The 22,827-nt window shown below is 42.5% G+C and overlaps 2 protein-coding genes across 5 annotated transcripts in view; both read right to left on the bottom strand.

Annotated features, from left to right (window-relative positions):
- The window catches only part of mta2 (metastasis associated 1 family, member 2), a 32,879-nt gene extending 11,836 nt beyond the window's left edge, over nt 1–21,043 (bottom strand). Inside the window, exons 1-5 of one of the 2 annotated variants that reach the window (XM_035783362.2) lie at nt 20,622–21,043; nt 11,594–11,661; nt 8,092–8,185; nt 3,369–3,486; nt 1,891–1,954 (exon numbers count right to left, since the gene is read on the bottom strand). In XM_035783362.2, coding sequence (XP_035639255.2) covers nt 1,891–1,954; nt 3,369–3,486; nt 8,092–8,185; nt 11,594–11,661; nt 20,622–20,649 — 372 coding nt within the window. In that variant the 5' untranslated portion in view covers nt 20,650–21,043. The remainder of the gene's footprint in view (nt 1–1,890; nt 1,955–3,368; nt 3,487–8,091; nt 8,186–11,593; nt 11,662–20,621) is intronic. The other variant, XM_035783364.2, reaches the window with a different exon arrangement.
- Nucleotides 21,044–21,542: 499 nt separating this feature from the next.
- Nucleotides 21,543–22,827, bottom strand: part of LOC118391887 (echinoderm microtubule-associated protein-like 3) — a 56,562-nt gene continuing 55,277 nt past the window's right edge. For all 3 annotated transcript variants that reach the window (XM_052459385.1, XM_052459384.1, XM_052459386.1), the window contains one exon: nt 21,543–22,727. In XM_052459385.1, coding sequence (XP_052315345.1) covers nt 22,536–22,727 — 192 coding nt within the window. In that variant the 3' untranslated portion in view covers nt 21,543–22,535. The remainder of the gene's footprint in view (nt 22,728–22,827) is intronic.

The following is a 22,827-nucleotide window of genomic DNA, read 5'->3' on the forward strand; positions in this document are numbered from 1 at the left end:
ACTTGCTCTTTCAATATATCAAAAGATTAAATGGCTATGGAGTGGCCACAAATATCTTTATTGAGCTGAAGCAAACCCACAAACATTCTTCAGGAAATGTACTTTCCAGTTTAGTCATATTTAGCCTAACAAGTGTTACTTTGCATATTGGCTAACATCTATTGCAGGGGTCGGCAACCGACGGCGCGGGTGAGATAATAAACGTCAAGCCAAGGCTTGGCAATCCACCCACCCAAAAAAGAAAAAAGTGTAATACATTTTTTTGCGTGGCGTGCTAAGCCTTGGCTTGACGTTTATTATCTCACTTATTTTTGGCAATAGGTTATTTGGTATAAACTGGAGAAAATAATTGAAATTGCAGGCATTGGTTTCAAAATGACATTGGGATTCACTGCAATGTTGTAGCTTTCAAGATTTTGCAGGAGTTTCATATTATTAGTTCTGTGCAAGACGACCCACCTCGCCTCTCCCGCCAAATTCAAAACCAAGGCAACACTGAAGATGAGATTCGTTTCCACATGCCAAGCAGCTAGCAAGCCTTCTTTTGTTATTTAAAAAATTTCAGGACACAAAATGTCCAAAGGAAAATAAGGCAGATGTCCACTCATGTATTGTCACTTGGACAAAGGAGTGTGGATTCGTAAAAACTTTGGTTTGTCGGACATCAAGTGTACGGCGTCATTTTGAAACGAGACATGAGAAAAACTTCAGTGTGAGGCGGACAATAATGAAGGAATCAAGAGGGCCATGTCCAGGTATGAAAAGCAAAGCAGTGTTCTTACAAATCTACATGCAGTCAGAAATCAAGCTACAGAGGGGAGATACAGAGTTGAGCAGTGCATTCCTAAACATGGAAAACCATTTACTAAATGGGGAATATATCAAGGAGGTTTTCCTCAGTAGTTCGCAGGCTTTATTTGACGGATTGCCTAACAAAGACTATCATCTCAAAGATAAGACACGCTTGTGTCTGCGAGAACGGTTGAAAAGGCGTGTTACCGAGATGGTTGAAAATGTAAAGGACCAGCAAACTGTAGCGTTAAAAGATGCACCTGTGTGGCTCTTGATGAGTGTGGATGTGAATGACATAATAATAATAATATAATAATATATGCCATTTAGCAGACGCTTTTATCCAAAGCGACTTACAGTCATGTGTGCATACATTCTACGTATGGGTGGTCCCGGGAATCGAACCCACTACCCTGGCGTTACAAGCGCCATGCTCTACCAACTGAGCTACAGAAGGACCACATTCCATGATACTGTGACTCAGAGCAGGGATAAAACCCATGCACTATACTACTCAAGGGAAATATGTGGCATTAGCCATCGCAGGTCATTTTTAGGAGAGAGAGCTATTGGCTATTACAACTGACGGTGGCCCCGCTATGGTGGGGAAACAAAGGATTCACAGAGCTGATTTTAGATCAGATTGTCACGATCACATTCACCAGGAGAATCTGTGTTCCAAGATCAAGCCCGTGGTGCTAATGGGCAGTGCCTCTGTTTAGCGAGCTATGGAATTCATCCGTTTGTGGGCAATTGGATGTTCAATACAGACAATTAGTTGTAATGCACATATGCAAATCATTACTGGCACGCAGATCGTTAGAACAAATTGTAAAATTGACAATCTACAGAAAAAAGGTTGCCGACCCCTGATCTATTGAGTTGCATCAGTTACCCATCCCGGATTTACACCGTCACTCAATGCTTCAGTACCTACAGTACTAATTTCTCCTTGTGTTTTACAGTACTAATTTCTCCTTGTGTTTTACAGTCCTTGCGCAAAGAGTAATACAAATATATTTGGGGGGGATGCAAATATTTTGGAATAAATCCTTAGTGTCCAGTTTGCATCATTGTAAAAAAAAAAGTGAAGCTCACCTCTTTCTCCAGGTACCCGGCGAGGACGTCTGTTTCGTTGAGGAGTGTAACGTTACATTTCCCCCTGGGGAGAGAGAGAGGGGTGACCGGGGAAGAGCATTCAGAGGTCAAGAAGGTACCATGCAATACACACTATTCATCTGAACTGACCTGCACCAATCCTAACTACTGTAATATATCCCCAATAAGGCATTGTAAAACTAAATACATGTCTGTGGAAATGCTGTAAATGAACAAGTTGTAAATATTGAAGAAAACTTCGACACAATTCAAGTATTTTTACACTTATAACCCCTCAACTTATTTTGAGATCAAGAGCCTGAACTGTGATGGTTCATGTTACGAAGGGACAGTTTGAACACATTGCTGGCTTAATGGTAATGAATAGGCCATAGATATGTTTTGGTGGGAAGGCCAAAAGACCAGAGGTGGCAGAACAGAGTACTCCGGTGGAAGTGTAGGGTTTGAGCATAGCTTAAAGGTAGGGAGGGGCATGGTAGTTGCTCCGTAGGCAATACCATGGTCTTGTAGTGGATACGAGCTTCGACTGGAAGCCAGTGGAGTGGAGGAGTGGGGTGACATGGGAGAACACCAGGCGGGCTGCGGTGTTCAGGACAAGTTGCAGGGGTTTGATGGCACGAGTGGCGAACCCAGCCAAAAACAAATTGCACTAGTCCAGACGGGAGATAAGGACCTTAAGGACTCTTCCCTGGGAGGAAGAGCAGCTCATTCTTGTTGATGTTGAGCTTGAAGTGGTGGGCCGACCTGGGTGTCAGAAGGGGGGGGTAGTTGAGTGTCATTCACATAGCGATGATAGTAGAGACCAGTGAAGATATGACAGAGCCGAGTGATTTGGTGTCGAAAGAGAAGAGGGCCTGGAACTGAGCCCTGGGGGATACCAGAAGTAAGAGCATGTGGTGCAGACACAGATCCTCTCCACGTCACCTGGTAGGAACGGCCTGAGAGGCTGGGGAGGAAGATCCGATAGTTCACGTGTCGAAAGCATTGGATAGAACTCGGTAGGATGGGAACATAAGCGAGAGAGAGTTGCTATGGCAGTGAGGAGAGCCTCCGTGACACCGAAAACAGTCTCAGTTAAGTGACCCGTCTTGAAGCCTGACTGGTTAGGGTCAATAAAATTGTTCTGAGAGAGATAACGAGAGAGTTGGTCATAGACAGCATGCTCAAGTGTTTGAGAGAAAAGAAAGGAATACCAGTCTGTAGTTTATGACGTCAGAGGGGTCGAGTGTTGGTTTCTTGAGAAGGGGCGCAACTGTGGCCATTTTAAAGTCAGAGAGGACGCAGCCAGTGGTCATGGATGAGTTGATGAGGGAAGTCAGGACTGGACATATCAGTCCTGTCATATGACACTATATCCTGTCAGGGTTGAACTGGTTCAATGGCAGAACTCTTGTTTGCAGCTACTGCTATGTGGTGAGTCTACGCCTCAGGACACACACGCTCTCTCTCTCGATTACCTTATGTGAGTGGCTGGTAAAGACTCAAACTGCCGAGAGAGGAAGAGTTCTCTGTGTTTCAGCTGGTGTTTCTGCTGTTCAGACACTGTGGGCTGCTTGGACTCCTCCTCAAAGTCTCCTATGAAAACACACACAAAAACAAAATGAGCAACAAAGCACACTTTCCAATTCACATCAACACAACTGATTGCTAATTGTGGCTATGAAGATCCCGCTTTACCTTTCTTTGTATATTTTCTTTAATATATATATATTTTTTCAAGTTTTATTGAGAAATAAACATTTGATGGATTACAGTAAAAGGGATAAAGCTCAGAAAGTGAGTGTCGGAACACAGGATCGAACAGCTGCCTCCGGGGACACATGTTGACTCATCCTATACTCCTATTTGTGGCGAAGCATAAATTGGAGGGAAAGAATGGGGTGGGCACACTTCAAAAACCCCACCTCAAATGTGTATCTCAAGCAGACCATTTAAAAAATATATTTAAAAAATCTACTCCCTCGTAGAGGATGATGTCATCCTCCTGAGGAGGATGAGCTGCCCAATTAGGGGTACGCCCACACCATTCCAACACAGAAAATCTGCTTTTAACAAACTGAATTACCATTTTTATGGAAGGAAAACTACTTCACTTACATTTAATTAATTATAGGTCACATTTCATAGAAATCTGGAAATGCAAGAATGTCTGTCTTTATATAGAGTGCAAATGGAAAGCATTCAGACCCCTTTACTTTTTCACCCCTTGACCCCCCACATTGTTACATTAGAGCCTTATTCTAAAATTGATTAAATTTTTTTTTTTTTTTTTTTTAAATCTACACACAATAACCCATTAGGACAAAGCAAAAACAGGTTTTTAGAAATGTTAGCTAACTTGCTCCTTAAAAAAAAAAACTGAAATATGATGTTTACATAAATATTCAGACACATTACAGACCCTAGTACCTTGTCAAATAGCTTTTGGTAGCAATTACAGCCTTGAGTATGATGCTACAAGCTTGGAACACCTGTATTTGCAGAGTTTTTCCTATTCTTCTCTGCAGATCCTCTCAAGCTCTGTCAGGTTGGTTGGGTAGCATCGCTGGACAGCTATTTTCAGGTCTCTTCAGAGATGTTCGATTGGGTTCAAGTCCAGGCTCTGGCTGGTACACTCAAGGACATTCAGAGATTTGCCACTCCTGCATTGTCTTGGCTGTGTGCTTAGGGTCGTTGTCCTGTTGGAAGGTGAACCATCGCCCCAGTCTGAGGTCCTGAGTGCTCTGGAGCAGGTTTTCATCAAGGATCTCTATGTACTTTGCTCTGTTTATCTTTGCCTCGATCCTGACCAGTCTCCCAGTCCCTGCTGCTGAAAAACATCCACACAGCATGATGCTGCCACCACCATGCTACACCATAGGGATGGTGCCAGGTTTCCTCCAGACGTAACACTTGACAACCAGGCCAAAGAGACCATAGAATCTTGTTTCTCACTGGCAGAGTCCTTTAGGTTCCTTTTGGCAAACTCCAAGCGGGCTGTCATGTGCCTTTTCCCGAGGAGTGGCTTTCATCTGGCCACTCTACCATAAAGGCCTGATTGGTGGAATGCTGCAGAGAGGGTTGTCCTTCTGGCAGGTTCTCCCATCTCCACAGAGATATTTCTGGAGCTCTGTCATCGGGTTCTTGGTCACCTACCTGAACAAGGCCCTTCTCCCCCGATTGATCAGTTTGGCCTGGCGGCCAGGTCTAGGAAGATTCTTGGTGGTTCCAAACTTCTTTCAATTAAAAATGGAGGCCATTGTGTTCTTGGGGACCTTCAATGCTGAAGAAACGTTTTGGTACCTTTCCTTCGACCTCATGGCTTGGTTTTTGCTCTGACATGCACTGTCAACTGTGGGACCTTATATAGACAGGTGTGTGCCTTTCCAAATCAATATCCAGCCAAGTTGTAGAAACATCAAGGATGATGAATGGAAACAGGATGCACCTGAGCTCAATTTCGAGTCTCATAGCAACGGGTCTGAATACTTATGTAAATAAGATGTATTTATTTTTTAAACATCTGCAAAAAAAAAAATCTTTAAAAAAAATTGTTTTTCGCTTTGTCATTATTGGGTATTTTGCGTCGACTGAGGACAAACATTTATTTAATCCATTTTAGCATTAGGCTGTAACGTAACTAAATGTGGAAAAAGGGAAGGGGTCTGAATACCGAACGCACTGTATGCCCTGGTACTTTATCTTATACCGGTCCCTACTACGTAAGTGTAACCAATACGACCATGAACATCCTTTCCTACTCGGAAGGACAAACTATTCCTGTCTATTCTAGGGACTGACCTAGTATGCCCTTACAATGTAAAAAAATTACTGCATATAGCCTTTATGATCTGGCAGGCTAAAATGAGTCCATGCTGATAAAGAAACATTCATTTTCCTCATACGGAAGACAGTTTTGTATTATACCTTGTGTTACACTACTAGATTGTACATTCCTAAATTTCAGGAGGGTGAGTCAGTAATGTGTGTGAGGTGGCGGGGGTGGTGAATTGAGCGGGGAGAGAGCACTGGGCAGGACTATCTCTTGATCTCCACGGACTCCGCCCCTGCACTCAGCCAAAGGAAACCCTGTCAGTGGTAGAGAGAGGGGACGGGACCTCAGACCACACCCCTTTCTGTTAACCCCTCCTGCCATCCCTCAACCCCCCTCCTCCACCATCCCCCCCTCCCTTGTCCGGCGAGTCCCTGCCAGACTAAGTGGGAAACCCTGTGCACCAAACCTGAGGCGCCCATCCCCCCCATTATCTACCCACACACACACACACGTAAAAAAGAAACGCATACTGTACACACACACAGAGACAGGAGGGACACACAAATGGGCAGAGCAGCGCACGCGCTCTCTCTCTCTCCCTGCACACAGTCTCTCACATACACTCTTCCCTGACAAAGACACAAGGCAAGTCAGAGTTAACCCGTTGCGTGCCGCAGCCCTGTGGGACACATCAAGGGCCTTTTGTTCTGAGCAGCGTGCCTGGGCCGGAGGATAGGCAGAGAGGGAGGGGTGCAGGGGGCTGCACTAAGATGAGAGGGGGTGTTGGGGGGGGAAGGAGGGGGTCTGGTGGGAGAGGAGAAAGAAGCCCTGGTCCTGTATAACAGGACAGTGCCAAAGCAGTGGCTCGTGCTGCCGAGTGGGAGGCTGGAGTACAGGCATTTTGTTTTGGGGCGCCAGAGCCAAAATGCAGGAGAGGGAGACCGAAGACGTAGAGCAGCGTAACGGCCGACAGCGGGTGTATATACAAAAGCATGCCAGACCAGAGCGGACCAGGTATCAAGGCCAGACCAGTTCTCAAAGGTTGACTGGGGCTAGACTGGACACGGTCGGCACGCCGGACCAGTTGTGGCCGTTTATTTGGAACACAACCTCAGCCTCCTCCTCTCTCCCAGGCTCATAGACTGGTTTCAGCCAGTTTGAGGGCCCTCTGTCTGTTTTTCCGCTGACCTCCAGGGGAGGGTGGATGGAATACCTCCACAGCACACAGGCCACAGGGCCAGATAACACCAACACACCGCGGTGACATAACCACACGGCTAGCAGAGCTCCAGGGCTGAGAGGCAGGAGAGGAGATCACCCAGCCACCTTGCTCCTCCTGGCCATGCCTGCCTCCTACTAGACCGACTAATGTCACTAAACAGCCACAGACAGGACCAAAGTTTTACTTCACAGCAGAAGCTCTTATCCAGAGTAACTTACTACTATAAATTTGCATTCCAGGTCGATGGATAATGCATCCATTTTGAGGTGTGGATCGGAGTGTCTTGTCTGGAGCACTGAATGCAGCCCACCATGTTAGATGTGTGTGTGTGCGTGTGCGTGTGCGTGTGCGTGTGCGTGTGCGTGTGCGTGTGTGAGAGAGAGAATCCAAGGAGAACTCTCAGTCATCGGTGTGTCATTAGCATCACCTAACTACCTCGGCACCCGCTTTGCTCTCCCTCCACCTCTCCATTCCTCCTCTCTCTCCTCTCTCTCCCTTCATCGCCACCTCTCTGCACCAGGTCACTTCAGTGAGATACCCTTGACTGTGTGTGATTTAAACACTGACTCTCAAACCAATAGCCAGACACTATTAGTCCTACTACAACAAGTACAGTATGATTCACGATAGAAACAAAAACTAATTTTCCCTTCTCCATAGAAAATGAATCCTATATCAGTATCCACTTCCTACTAAAAGCTGCAGTGGAACAGCACTATGCACAGTCTCTCACACACAGTTGTGCTTCAGAAGGAGACTGAGGGTGTGTTCCAAATGGTACCCTATTCCATAGATGGGTCAAAAGTAGCACACTAAAGACCCATAAGGATCTGGTCAAAAATAGTGCACTACATAGGGAATAGGGTACCATTTGGGATGCAACCGGAGCATCCCTCTACTTAGAGAGAGAGCCAATTGCCTGCTGGTAGTGCAGAGGGAGATGCCAATCTGATTGGAACACAAAACAGTACTCATATCCTGGATGGAGATAATAAACTGGTTTATGAAAGAGGATGTTTCGTCTAGACTAATAATGCTCTTCAATAACTTTACAGAGAGCATAGACTACACAGCATTAGTTTAGCATAGAGATACGAGTCAGCCCGCTCTCAAGCAGTATGTATTAGAAAGCAGTGACGGAACAGAGTTCTGACAGACTAAGAGAGAGACTGAAGTAGACAGGTAGAAAGACGGTTGTACTCACTTGCGTTGCTGTCAGCCAGAGTGTTGAGGTTGCCCGAGATGTCCCTCCTCCGAAACAGACACACCACCTTGGCTTCCACGTTCCCATTGGCCGTCTGAGAGAGACGTGACAAGAGCGGTCAATTACTATTGGGCGGCACTTCCAAAGCTTGCCAAATTGCCTTTCTTGAATATTTGTCTTTCTATTTCCATGACTGATCAAAACAAATCTCAAGCTCTTGTCTGTCTGCAGCAGACATATAACGTAGTGAGCAATACGTGTGGAAAAACTGCAATAAAATCACATTATTGAATCATAACACATATAGAATCGCAATACATCGTATCAGCACCGAAGTATCATGATAACATCTTGTCGTAAGGTCCTTGGCAATTCTCAGCCTGACATGAAATGGCAGCCTCAATGAAGCTCTGGACAAAAGTAGTGCACTAGATAGGAAGCAGGATGCCATTTCTGACGCATGACCAGTCACAATAATAGTCATGAAACTGCATACATACAGTACCAGTCAAAAGTTTGGACACCTACTCATTCAAGGGTTTTTCTTTATTTTTACTATTTTCTACTTTGTAGAATAGTGAAGATGTCAAAACTATGAAATAACACATATGGAATCATGTAGTAACCAAAACGGTGTCAAAATATATCTTACATTTGAGATTATTCAAAGCAACCACCCTTTGCCTTGATGACAGCTTTGCACACTTGGCATTCTCTCAACCAGCTTCATGAGGTAGTCACCTGGAATGCATTTCAATTAACAGGTGTGCCGCCTTCAAAGTTAATTTGTGGAATTGATGTTCTTCTTAATGCGTTTGAGCCAATCAGTTGTGTTGTGACAAGGAAGATGGTCTTTTACCAAATAGCACTAAGTCCATATTATGGCAAGTAAAGCTCAAAATCAAAGAGAAACAACAGTCCATCATTACTTTAAGACATTAAGGTCAGTCAATCCGAAACATTTCAAGAACAGTTGCAACAACCATCAAACACTATGATGAAACTGGCTCCCATGAGGACAGCCACCCAGAGTTACCTCTGCTGCAGAGGATAAGATAATTAGTTACCAGCCTCAGAAATTGCTTCACAGAGTTCAAGTAACAGAAACATCTCAACATCAACTGTTCAGAGGAGACTACGTGAATCAGGCATTCATGGTCAAACTGCTGCAAAGAAGTGACGGAGTGCTGCATCAGATGACCTGGCCTCCACAATCAACCGACCTCAACCCAATTGAGATGTTTTGGGATAAGCTGGACTGTAGAGTGAAGGAAAAGCAGCCAACAAGTGCTCAGCATATGTGGGAACTTCTTCAAGACTGTTGGAAAAGCATTCTGCAAAGCTGTCATCAGGGCAAAGGTTGGCAACTTTGAAAAATATAAAATAAATATACTTTGATTTGTTTCAACACTTGTTGGGTTACTACATGATTCCATGTGTTATTTCATAGTTTGTCTCCACTATTATTCAACAATGTAGAATTTTTTATATTTTTTATGAAAAAAACATGAATGAGTAGGTGTCCACATTTTTGACTGGTACTGTGTTTGTGTGTGTGTAGTCGGAAGTTTACATAGACTTAGGTTGGAGTCATTAAAACTCGTTTTTCAACCACTCCACTAATTTCTTGTTTACAAACTATAGTTTTGGCAAGTCGGTTTCTGCATGACACAAGTCATTTTTCCAACAATTGTTTACAGACAGATTATTTCACTGTATCACAATTCCAGTGAGTCAGAAGTTTACATACACTAAGTTGACTATGCCTTTAAACAGCTTGGAAAATTCCAGAAAATGATGTCATGGCTTTAGAAGCTTCTGATAGGCTAATTGAAGTCAATTGGAGGTGTACCTGTGGATGTATTTCAAGGCCTACCATCAAGCTCAGTACCTCTTTGCTTGACATCATGAGAAAATTAGAAGAAGTCAGCCAAGACTTCAAAAAAATTGTAGACCTCCACATGTCTGGTTCATCCTTGAGAGTCATTTCCAAATGCCTGAAGGTACCACGTTCATCTGTACAAACAATAGTACGCAAGTATAAACACTATGGGACCACGCAGCCGTCATACCGCTCAGGAAGGAGACGCGTTCTGTCTCCTAGAGATGAATGTACTTTGGTGCGAAAAGTGCAAATCAATCCCAGAACAACACCAAAAGACCCTGTGAAGATGCTGGAGGAAACAGGAACAAAATTATCTATATCCACAGTAAAATCAGTCCTATATCGACATAACCTGAAAAGCCGCTCAGCAGGGAAGAAGCCACTACTCCAAAACCACAATAAAAAAGCCTGACTATGGTTTGCAATGGCACATGGGGACAAAGATCATACTTTTTGGAGAAATGTCCTCTGTTCTGATGAGACAAAAATAGTACCGTTTGACCATAATGACAATCGTTATGTTTTGAGGAAAAAGGGGGAGGCTTGCAAGCCGAAGAATACCATCCCAACCGTGAAGCACAGGGGTGGCAGTATCATGTTGTGGGGGTGCTTTGCTGCAGGAGGGACTGGTGCACTTTACAAAATAGATGGCTTCATGGGGAAGGAAAATTATGTGGAAATATTGAAGCAACATCTCCAGACATCAGTCAGGAAGTTAAAGCTTGGTCGCAAATGGGTCTTCCAAATGGACAATGACCCCAAGCATACTTCCAAAGTTGTGGCAAAATGGCAACAAAGTTAAAGGTATTGGAGTGGCCATCAAAGCCCTGACCTCAATCCCGTAGAACTGAAAAAGCATGTGCGAGCAAGGAGGCCTACAAACCTGACTCCGTTACATCAGCTCCGTCAGGAGGAATGGGCCAAAATTCATCCAACCTATTGTGGGAAGCTACCCAAAATCTTTGACCCAAGTTAAACAATTTAAAGGCAATGCTACCAAATACTAATTGAGTGTATGTAAACTTCTGACCCACTGGGAATGTGATGAAAGAAATAAAAGCTGAAATAAATAATTCTCTACTATTATTCTGACATTTCATATTCTTAAAATAAAGTGGTGATCCTAACTGACCTGAGAGAGGGAATGTTTACTAGGAATAAATGTCTGGAATTGTGGAAGACTGAGTTTAAACGTATTTGGCAAAGGTGTATGTAAACTTCAGACTTCAAACCGTACATTATTCCCCTTCTCATCTACTTCCATTAGATTGAGTTTTCATAGTGGGGTTTGCCACAACCACTTCAATTTAAGAGTGTTACATAAAATGAGCTTAATCCTTTGACTGGAAAACAAGCATGTGCCATACGCCGCTACACGACTGCTACAGCTAGCCACGTTATGTAATGGCTCTTGCACCAGCATCTTGTCACTACTGTCTGTCTGTGTGTGTGTGTTACCACCAGCACCATCCCAGGGTATGAATGGGTTACAGACAGACTGGCCAGAAGGTCAGACATGATAACCTTTACAAAGGGGTTGTCAATGTCAGCAATATTTTTTTTATGTAAACGCACCAAATCAGAGGTTAGATGTGAAGGACCGATTATTCCACCAACCTTGTTGAGCTCTTCTATTCTCCGGATCAGGTAAGGGTTGCTGGAGGAATTCTCAAAGTACACGTAATCTGAAAGGGAAAGAGAAAGTAGAAATCATACAAATCTGTATCATGTCAATTCAGTGTGTGGGACTTTGAACTTGATCTCTTCGGTTACTGTAACATGTTGAAAGGAAAACCCTTGTTGTGTGAGGAGTTTGGGACTGTGAGTCCTTGTACAGTCAATTACTAAATATGACTAAACGGGAACCCACTACCCACCACAGTAATGACGTCACGCAGGCTGGCTTTGGCCAGGCAAAATCAATCCAGCAAAAATGGCGACTGGTGCTGGGTAGGGAGAGCAAATAGCTTTGCACAACACATCCTGTCCTGTCTGTGTGTCTTCCATTTCAAAAGACAAGTGAGGTAATATCCACTCGGACATCCCAGGCTACCTCATAACATGATTGGTGCTTGCTTGCGAGGTCTAGGAATTTAATTCCCTCACTTCTCAGAATACAGCTACATTATGAAAGACACTGGTGTGACTAAAAAAAAGTGACCAAAAATGAGACTTCCCTTCAGTGAACTAAGCTCTAAGCCTTTATCTACAGCGACGGTGGGCCTCCATCTATTTCACACAGCCCAATTATAGTTTATCCAGGGTCAACGGCAAAAACAAGTGCCTGTACATAGCCTCGCTACTGTTATTATTCACTGTCATTTCCATACTTATCTATTGTTCACCTAATACCTATTTTTTACTTAAAAATTGCACTGTTGGTTAGGGCTTGTAAGTAAGCATTTCACTGTAAGGTCTACACCTGTTGTATCATGTGCACATGACAAATTAACTTTGATTTGACGAACACTGAATATCCCATTCAAAAGACTGCCTGCAGTGTCATCAGAGGCCTGGCTAAATTCCTCAGCGGACACAAGCTACCTAAAGATTATAGCTACTAGTCGGCCTTCACCCTGGCTAGGATGGGTTTCTTTTCAAATGGCACAGCCTAAATGCCACCTTATATAATGTTTATACTGTACCCTATACCATCTACTGCATCTTGCCTATGCCGTTCGGCCATCTCTCATCCATATATTTATATGTACATATTCTTAATCATTCCTTTACACTTGTGTGTATAAGGTAGTTGTTGTGAAATTGTTAGATTAGTTGTTAGATATTACTGCACGGTCGGAACTAGAAGCACAAACATTTCGCTACACTCACATTAACATCTGCTAACCATGTGTATGTGACCAATAAAATTGGATTTGATTTAAATTCTAGGCGAACCAATGTTTGACCAAGGAAGAGTAGTCGATTATTCCAGAGTTGCTGAAGTGATAATGAATTAACCATAGTAGGTAGGACGTTAATCATTTCCAATCACTTCCAAGACAACACAAAAATAGGTTTGCTGTATGCCTGCACTATTATAGGCCTAGCCTACAACCAAGGTCTAGGTTAAAATATCAAACCTTAACCCACCATAACGGCTTCCTCGCCAGTTATATGCCACGACGCATGATATTTTGCCCCATGTGGCCAATATTTTGGTTCTAGCAGTGGAGTGGAAGGGAAACCTACCCGTGTGTTTTAGGAGTCATTTGCAGGTCACAGCAAAGACCACTGGGCCTGTACCATATCTCTCAGCTAAATGACTGTCCTGACTAATCAAAAGCCCTGTTCAACACATCTACAAAACACAAGCAAATATATGATAACTGGTGATGACATACTAGGGTTGGGCAATGTCTGGAATGACACATCCTCCCTTGGACCTGTCCAAACATCGTTGATATAGTTGTTTTTTTTAATTCCGGGGCTTGGGCAGCGCATAGTTACCGAGCAACGCAGTAAACAATCTGGCTATATCGAGAAAATGAATGAGGGGGAAATATATATTTAATTTAAGGTTAGACATGAGGTTATAAATGTGGTTAGGGTGGAGGTTAGGGTGAGGTTTAAAAGCAGATTTTAATTAGAGAAGAATTGAAGAAATAGGCGGAGTTCATGTCTGTGGCAACTAGTGACGACCCTGTGTAATGCACAAACCACGCTAAGTCTAATCATTGGCGTACAATGTGGAAATCATATTTTATTGTGTGCAAATAAACAAATATAAACCAAATCATATGGTAATGTTGTACCCGACACCTTTGAATGGTGATTTGTAACCACACATCGTTGGCCTCCTGTGTGATATGAAACCCTTTCAAATTGTGATTTCTGACCATTTCCACTGAGACCGAGTGCGCATATTCACCATAGAAGACATCCCTGGGCGGTCGACTTGGGAGAGCGGAGTAAACCTGTCACACAGTGGGCCAGCGCAGAGCTCACATCCTACCTACTCGAAGATGTCATCCGTGGATCTGATGACCCACTCATGGTGGAGAGCGAATGAGGGTCACTTTGCTCTCTGGGCCAACGTCGCCCGCAAATAGGCCTACCTCTGCACCAAGTCTTCCGTCTTATTGTGTTTTCAGTGCAACAGGCAATAGGTTACTGATTGTTACCACACTCCACAGTCTATTAAAGCCAGAAAAGGTGACCATGCTTGTGTTCCCTGCCAGAAACCTTTTAGGTAAGATATAATGAAAAGGAAAATAGGCCAAAATGTTCTTCATTGTAGTTATTTGTTGAATTTTCAAAACCTTTTCACAGATGCGTCTTATTTAGAAGGAAATGTAGCTCAGGCCTAGGCTAAAATATTATGTTGGGTGTGCCTTGAAATTCTTACTTGCACTCATTTATTTGGTTAATTTGATACAAAGGCTATTTGGTTTACTTTATTTGGGCCCATTTTGTAATTTGTAGCCTTTCCAAATGTGGGTTATTGATTTTATAGCCTTATTTTTTGGAACAACACATATGTTAAATAGGCTGGTTTGTTTTATATACGGTTCATTCGTTATCCAGGTGTTATGTTATAACAAAATGTGTTTACACACACACAGTACCTGTCAAAAGTTTGGACACACCTACTCATGCCAGGGTTTTTATTTTTACTACTTTTTACATTGTAGAATAATAGTGAAGACATCAAAACTATGACATAACACATATGGAATCATGTAGTAACCAAAAAAAAGTGTTAAACAAATCAAATATATTTTAGATTCTTCAAAGTAGCCACCCTTTGCCTTGATGACAGCTTTGCATACTTGGCTCTCTCTCAACCAGCTTCACCCGGAGTGCTTTTCCAACAGTCTGTTGAAAAACAAATGACAGTGGGACTAAACACAAACCAGATGGGATGGCGTATCACTGCAGAAAGCTGTGGTAGCCATGCTGTTTAGGTGTGCATTGAATTCTAAATATATCAGCAAAGCACCGCCACACCTCCTCCTCCATGCTTCACTGTGGGAACCACACACGTGGAGAAATAGTATGAATAAATTCATCAAAATAATGTTTTCAATAAATATATTTCAATCATTATTTGAATATGTTGGTAACCCATTGTATAAAGGTGATAATGCCCTCGAAACCGGTGTTTGGAGGATATATTGGCACTTATATTGGCACTATTTGCCGGCCCTTCGTTTCAGGCCTAACAACACCCGTGCCAATGTATATCCTCCAAACACAGGCTTCTTGGGCATTATCAGTTAAATGCATCATACCCATTCAATAAAGGGGGAGGGTTGAAGTGGGAGCACATTTCTCACACTACTACAGGGAGAAGTCCTATGCTGACTGTCTCAACACTTAAGAGAAAGAGGTCCCCTATTTTCTTTCCCTTCAACAATTTATCCCTCTTTCTCCACACTCATCCATGTTCTAGGCTCTCCGTCTTGCCCCGTGTCCTCCCTCTTTGTGCTATGGGGGCTCCTTGCCTGCCTGAATCAGTGAGAGACATTAGGCTGAAGCGGTGCCTCCCGGATCAATGGCCCAGGGAGTTTTTTTTTAAAGAGGAATGGGGAACACAGTCTGAGAAGACAACCTCAGCTCAGATACTTTGTCAGCACTAACCAAATGTCTGTGATGTTAATTTTTTAGGAATTTATAAAAAAATATCTGTATCTAGAAATGTATATAAAAATATCAGTACCACCAATAGTTATTTGAAGAATAAAAACAATTGTGTTGGGACCTAACAGCTGACTGAAGACAGGACAGCCGGGCATTCGTGCAGTTGGCAATGACTGGTAAACTCATGGGTACAGTCACAATGGCTGCATGGTATGACGTATTGTTAACTGATGTGACTCACGCAGTGGAATGTATTTTTTGTAATGTCAGTTGATTTTAATCAACAAATCACAGCACATATTGATGGGTACACTTCCCGCTTTTACTTCCTGCTTTGAGCCTCTGGATACACTCTCAATGGCATCCAGTCCACACATTATGCCATCATTGACTGGAATAGGGAAGCCTGTTAATGATCTTCCTATGGCAGCAGATGCAGTAGGGAGAGAAGGTAAGGAAAAAATGTGTGTTTTAAAATAATTAGTGATGCACCGATATTACATTTTTGGCCGATAGCGATATCCAATATTTCCCTTGACAAAAAAACCCAACCTGATACCGATCACCGATATTTTAAAATTGTGGCCTTTTAAGCATTCTGGTACAGTTAAATAGTTAACACACACACACACACACACACAGCAGTCTAAAGCATGACATCTCAGTGCAAGAGATGTCACTACAGTCCCTGGTACGAATCCAGGGTGTATCACATCCGGCCGTGATCGAGAGTCCCATAGTGCGGCGCACAATTGGCCCAGAGTCGTCCGGGCCGTCACTGTGAATAAGAATGTGTTGCAAACCGACTTGCCTAGTTAAATAAAGGTGACACACACACACCAAAAAGTTATTTTGTTGGCATTTAAATATGTCCTCATTACCAGTAAAATATAATCAAAACCTATTTATTTCACTTACTTGCTGTGCTGTTTCATTGTTCCTTTGTTCAGTCATTTCATTCTCAACCAGGATTTCTACGGAACACCGTTTGGTTTTTTGCGTGTCAAAAAACATAACACTATTTGACGTGTCAAACAAGCTTGTTGACCAATCAGGACCTGAATATGACTGCACGTCAAATAATAATTTAACGCATTCATATATTTTTTACGTAGTTATTACACAATCCCTCGCATTTCATATGTCACAACGATTCATCGATATGTATGCGATGATGCTGGTAAAGTTGTCTCGTACACCTACAGTGCTGGTCATTAAAAAAAAGGATACAAACAATGTAGTTCTTCCCCAAAAACATAGCAAAATGACAATCTGTTTAAGTAGCTATAGTTAGCTATACAGTTAACTAGCTGTCATCTAAAATACAAACTGTTTTAGAAATTAGGGTTATTTGATTAATGGTGGTCGGACCTATCTACGTGAAGATAGCCACAATAAGGATTAGCGACAATTGCGGACTTTGGGTTCAAAATAAAAGTATGGCATAATTCTACTATTTGTATTCATTTGCATCACTGTCAATGACACTTATTTTGAAGGCAAACCACAAATTCCACTATTGTGCCTAATTCTTATTGTGGCTAGCTTCACAACACATAGCCCGGTCCGGTCGAGCCTCATTAGCCAGATGAAGCTTGCTGGTTGCTTATAATGTTAGCTTTGGGCAACAGGGTTGCTATTTATTTTCATTTACTGAAGTTCAATTTTAATAGGTGAATAACAAGTGGCAACCTAGCTAATACTTACAAGGATTCCTAAATCATTGCTAAGAATAATGAAAACGAGTGCAGTTTTTACTGGTCATTGTTTTCAGGCTGGTTGTATTGGTGCTAGCTATGCTGCGGTCAAACAAATAATGCTTTATTACCAACGCGGTATTGTAAACACATCGTTCGTGGCCGGTGTTTGCTGACATTTTTGTACAGCTTTGACAATACTACTCTATCTTTTTTGACACGCAAAGACCCAAATGGCATTCCATAGTATGCATGTTGTGAAGGTAATAGCAGTGACGAGATTACTGTGTAAGGGTAACATCTGAAAAATAGCATACTTGGTAGTGTGTACCGGTGCTCGACCAGTCGGCGAAAGCCAACATCACCCACGACAGAGAACGGTTGATTGTCAAGGGCAATGAATTTCATTATCTTGGCTTTAATGGATTTTTGTCTAGGAGTTGTCTCGCTAAAGTTTTGTTACTCTTTCATATGACTGCTTGACTTGTTGATTGCTCTATCTCCACAGCAGGCATTGTGGGCTAGGTTAGGAATGCTGTGTTGCACGTGTAGCGCCAAATTTTATGTGGAGTCGTTACGTCATGTAACCTACGTTATAGTGGGTATGCACGGTAGCTTTGACATCGGTTTTTAACATCGTTGTTAAACTAGACATCGGGCCGATACCGATGTTGGCATTTTTAACTAATATCGTCAGATTCCGATATGTTAACCGATATGTCGTGCATCCCTAAAATGATAGTAATTTTTTTGTTATTCAAACAGTTGTGAACCACGGTCATTTGGCTGGCCGATTACTGCCATCCATATTTCCATGACCATCACAGCCCTACATACAAAACATCTGTGGCAAGCACTGCTCCATTGATTCATTCCATGCACTTTATATCAACAGGACTTGTACCCAGCCTGTCGATAGGCTCCTCTGGCTATAAAACAGGGCATAGCCCTAGACCAAGCCATTCAATTCAGCTAATGGAGGCAAGTAAAAGCTATTCATGATAAGAGTGACGTGGTTTTCTGTGAGGTAAAGGACTGTTTTGAATATAGTAGTAGGCCTAAATCCACAAGGCTATACTTTTTCAGATGAGGAGCAGATAAACATTTAAAACGATGAAATGTGGGACCCTCGGGACTAACCGCCTCACTGAGCAAATACAACAGGCCGCCCTCATATCCCAATTAATCATTAGGGCTCAATTTAATTTCCACCCACAATTTATTTCCAACCACAATTTATTTCCACACGCATAATGTCAAGAGTGACACGTCAAAAGTAAAAGCTTCACCACGGAGAAGCAGCAACAGTTCGTAGCTGTGACAGCGTCCACTGTACTGTCACTACTGTTTGGGAAGATAACAGAACTCGCTTAACACAACACTTTGGTTTTGCTTTGAAATTCACCATAAACAACAGGTTTTAAACACATCCCAAACCAAGGCCCTTATTCAGAACACATCTCTAAGTAGGAGTGCTGTCTTAGGATCAGTTTAGCCTGAATAAGATTAAACGGACAGGGGAGATCTGATCCTAGATCAGCACTCATAGTGAGACACTGGCCCAGAGCTGCCCAAATGGGTAGACATTCTGCTAGGCACGGGTCTTTGTGACCACCTTGACTGTAGCAAGAAAATTGGCATGAACATCACAACATTAGACTTAATGGTTGACTCTTTGTTCGAGCTCTCGGGGAAGATTCCCTCCAGTAGGTCGACGGTGCACGGGTGCATAAGTATTTTGTCGCGCTCTGAGGTGCTGGGAGGCAGTGTTGTGAAGTTACTGATGTGGGGGACTATAAGCAGGCAGGCATTATCAACAGACAAGCCGGACAAGTATTTTGTCGCGCTCTGAGGTGCTGGGAGGCAGTGTTGTGAAGTTACTGATGTGGGGGACTATAAGCAGGCAGGCATTATCAACAGACAAGCCGGAAGACACAACCATCTGCAGAGCAGTGCCATCTCAGGCACAGTCTCAAGGCCAAGATAACTGAGGTGAGGGGGTTTAGGTTAAAATACCATACTGTAATTGCCATGTTCGTAGAGACTAAATAAATGCATAATGCTGCAACCGAAACAATGCCTCGCTGTCATGTGGCTTTCAGACAGTCAGGGGTTATATCCATATATACAGTTGCCTATAAAATAAGGCATTCATTATCATAATTCATGTACTGCAACACGTCATCCATCTACTAGTAGTAATCATATCAATGATGTTTGGCCCAATGCTTTCTGTGGGGCTATTTTGCACAAGAGCTTGACTACATTTTATTATGCACAGAAACAATGTAGCATCTCCTCTGACACTGCACCGTTTAATCACCGTGACCTAAAAACAGACGCTCTTGTGGGACCTTATACAACGATAAAACAGCAAGAATGTATCAGTGTGTATCATCATGGCTATATATTTCACTGGTTCAGTCAGTGGCTGTGCATCAACCAAAACACGGACTCAAGCCAAGACATTAAGAACAATCAACGTCGCACCAAGTCAAGTCCACTGATGTTGATAATCTTTCCCACCACAAATAATATAATCTCATAAAATTGCAATGTTGATGGTAAAAATAAAGCTGTCGACCCTGTGGGTTTAAGAGGAATCCAGACGGTTTAGCTATGGCCAGCTTGCGACCAAGCTATCACACGTTTACCGGCGTTTAACATACAAACGTGAGTATTGTTAGCTTGCTAAATGCACCATATTGTAACCTATGTAAACAATGTAGCTACATGTTAACGATGAGTATACATTTCGGAACAGATTGAAGTTTGGGATTATCTTCTGAACAATACAGCTGCTTCCCACTTAGTACGACAATTGATTATAGCTATGATTGGTAGCATACGCTTACTACCTACAGAGTCAGCAAGCTAACTTGCTAGCTAGCTGTAAGTTGACGTTAGCGATCTAGCCAAACCAAGTGACAGATGGTACCTAACGCTTGCAGTCGAGTATGCTAACGTTACCTGGCTAAGTAAAACAAACATGTTTGAGTAACTTTATCATACTCAAGTTAACTTGTTGGTTTCAACTAGCGTTAAAATGGCTAGTTATATAAACTTAACTATACCAGCTAACGTTACACTGCAAGTTGATTAAAAGTCTTACAGCCAACTAAATCAAGCTAAACTATAAGCTAAACTAGTTCACGCCACCAATAGCCAAGGAACGCGTTCTAATTTGACATGTCCTGCTAACAAGTTAGCTGGGTAGCGTTAGCCTGTTAGTTAGCCAGCCTTCGCGGAAATAACTATCACTCGCTAGCTAGCAAATGCAAATCAGCTAGCTAACTACCCTAGCATAGCTAGCTAACAATCACGCTGAGAGGTCTAAAAAAAAAAAAAAAAAAAAAGAGACTTACCTCCCACTCGGTACATGTTGGCCGCCATTCTCTCGTTACCCCCAACAAACACTATCCAAGGGATTCCCCTCTTGCGTAAAAAAAAATTCGATCTGGGGCTATTTTATCCCTACATTTATTGTAAACCTCCCCTGCCTCGAAACAAAGCCGGGACCCGGCACAGTTGCCAAGCTCTGGCTGGTAAAAGTTTAAAGTTTCCGTTAATGTTTCGGGGTTCCAAAATGCGTCTTTGTTTCAGTCGGATAACCACCTCCCTCTTCCTCACTCACGCATTCACACTTGCAGGCATGCATACACAGCCCTTGATAGCTAGCCTGTCGCTTATTCCACTCTTCCTCCCATCCTCCGTTCCCAGCTTCATCCTCCTCTTCTTCACCTCTGCTCAGTTCACACACACACACACACACACACACCACACACACTGTCCCCCCTCCCGTTCGAAAACGTCATCTTCGGAAAATAACGTCGTTTAGAATCGGGAAACTCCGACAGCACATACAATTCATAACAGTTGCTCCAACTATCACCATTAAACACTAAGAACCACTGATTAAGTTAATAAAATAGCAAAAATGTAACCTACATGGTTTATAACCCAATAGCTATAACTAAAGTGATACTGAAGGCAGATGATCTGGTGGACATGTTGAGCATTGAGTATGCAGATTAACACATTGACGAGACACGTATACAGCCTTCCACCACTTCGAGTCAAGACTCAGATATAGTACTTTCTACAGCAGCTGTAGCAGAATGACAAGTCAACATGGCCCTTATTTGAACGACACTGCCCTCTAGCGAGCATTTCGATAGCATACAGTTTTTAGAACAACCAATGATGTATAAATAATTTGAGTACAAGTACAACCCACTGGAAATGCTTGAATACGTTTAGAAAGAAAGATGCTAGGAATTCATAAGCATCGTTTTTTGTAATTGTTTATTGATAGAAATATCTACAGACATAGGAAACGATGACACATTCAAAAGTACTTTTAAATAAACACAGAAGATAGCAAATCCAAAAGTGTACTACAATAAGGTAAACATGAATGAATTTGTATAATACAGGAGATATTGCAGTTGAAACTAATGACTAAATGTACTTGAAAGATTGTCACAGTCTAGCAAAATGCAAAAGTTTGAAGCACAAAAAAAAGGTAAATATTCCTAGATAGCAATCAAGCAAAATATGTATGATATTACTTTTCTGACAAGACGAGAACCATAAAACACCACTACGGTACGCTTGTATGGTAAACAAACATGTAAACGAAATGGGATATTTTGGAATGTTCTCAACAATTGATCCCTTTGTCGTCAGTTGATGATAGCAGTCAAACAGGCAGTTGATTTGAAAGCTTGACCTTTTTCAAATGTCAGATTATGAATTTCACTTAATTTGAGAAGTAGATTCTGCCCAGATGTACTAACGTTTCCATTTCATCATGTGGGGCTAATATCATGCTTGAAAAGAGAATCCTATGGAATCCAAAGCCTTCTGTACTGTAAGAATCCAATGAAACAATACGCCACAGGTCCTTGGCTGACCTTACAACTTTTGTACGTATATACAAGGGCCAGCCAGTTCCCTCCCAGTCTACGTTACTCCCCACTCTGTAAAAATGTCTCTCCCTTCTGCCTCTCTGTCTTTACCCCTACCTACATGAGCTGTACCCCTGCCCATTGACATTGTCTTACCATGTATATAGCCTCGTTATTGTTATTTTATTGTGTTGCTTTTAATTTTTTTATTACTTTAGTTTATTTAGTAAATATTTTCTTAACTATTTTGTTAGAACTGGTTAAGGACTTGTATTTAAGCTTTTCACGGAAAGGTCATCACCTGTTGTATTTGGCACATGTGACCAATAAAATGTGATTAGATATACTCTTAATGTCTCTTTCCCTCCTTTAAGGTTCTGGGGAACTGGTGAAGGATGCAGAGTGTAGGCGGTCTCCACCATCCGATGTTCCTGCTCTCTTGACCTCCCACTGGAGGATACAGGTGTCCTTGCCACCCATAGAGAGCAAGTGACTGTCACAGTGGGTGAAGCGCACATTGGTCACATGACTGCCGTGGCCCTCATAACTGTGGTTTGGGGCCTGATGGGTAAAAGAAGACAGTTGATATGCGGTGAATGTTTTGGTGCAAGGAGTAAAAATAAGGGAAATCAATTGTAAATGTGGAGCTGTGTTATCCCTG

The sequence above is a fragment of the Oncorhynchus keta genome, chromosome 13 (genome assembly GCF_023373465.1).
Source record: "Oncorhynchus keta strain PuntledgeMale-10-30-2019 chromosome 13, Oket_V2, whole genome shotgun sequence".
Lineage (NCBI taxonomy): Eukaryota > Metazoa > Chordata > Actinopteri > Salmoniformes > Salmonidae > Oncorhynchus > Oncorhynchus keta.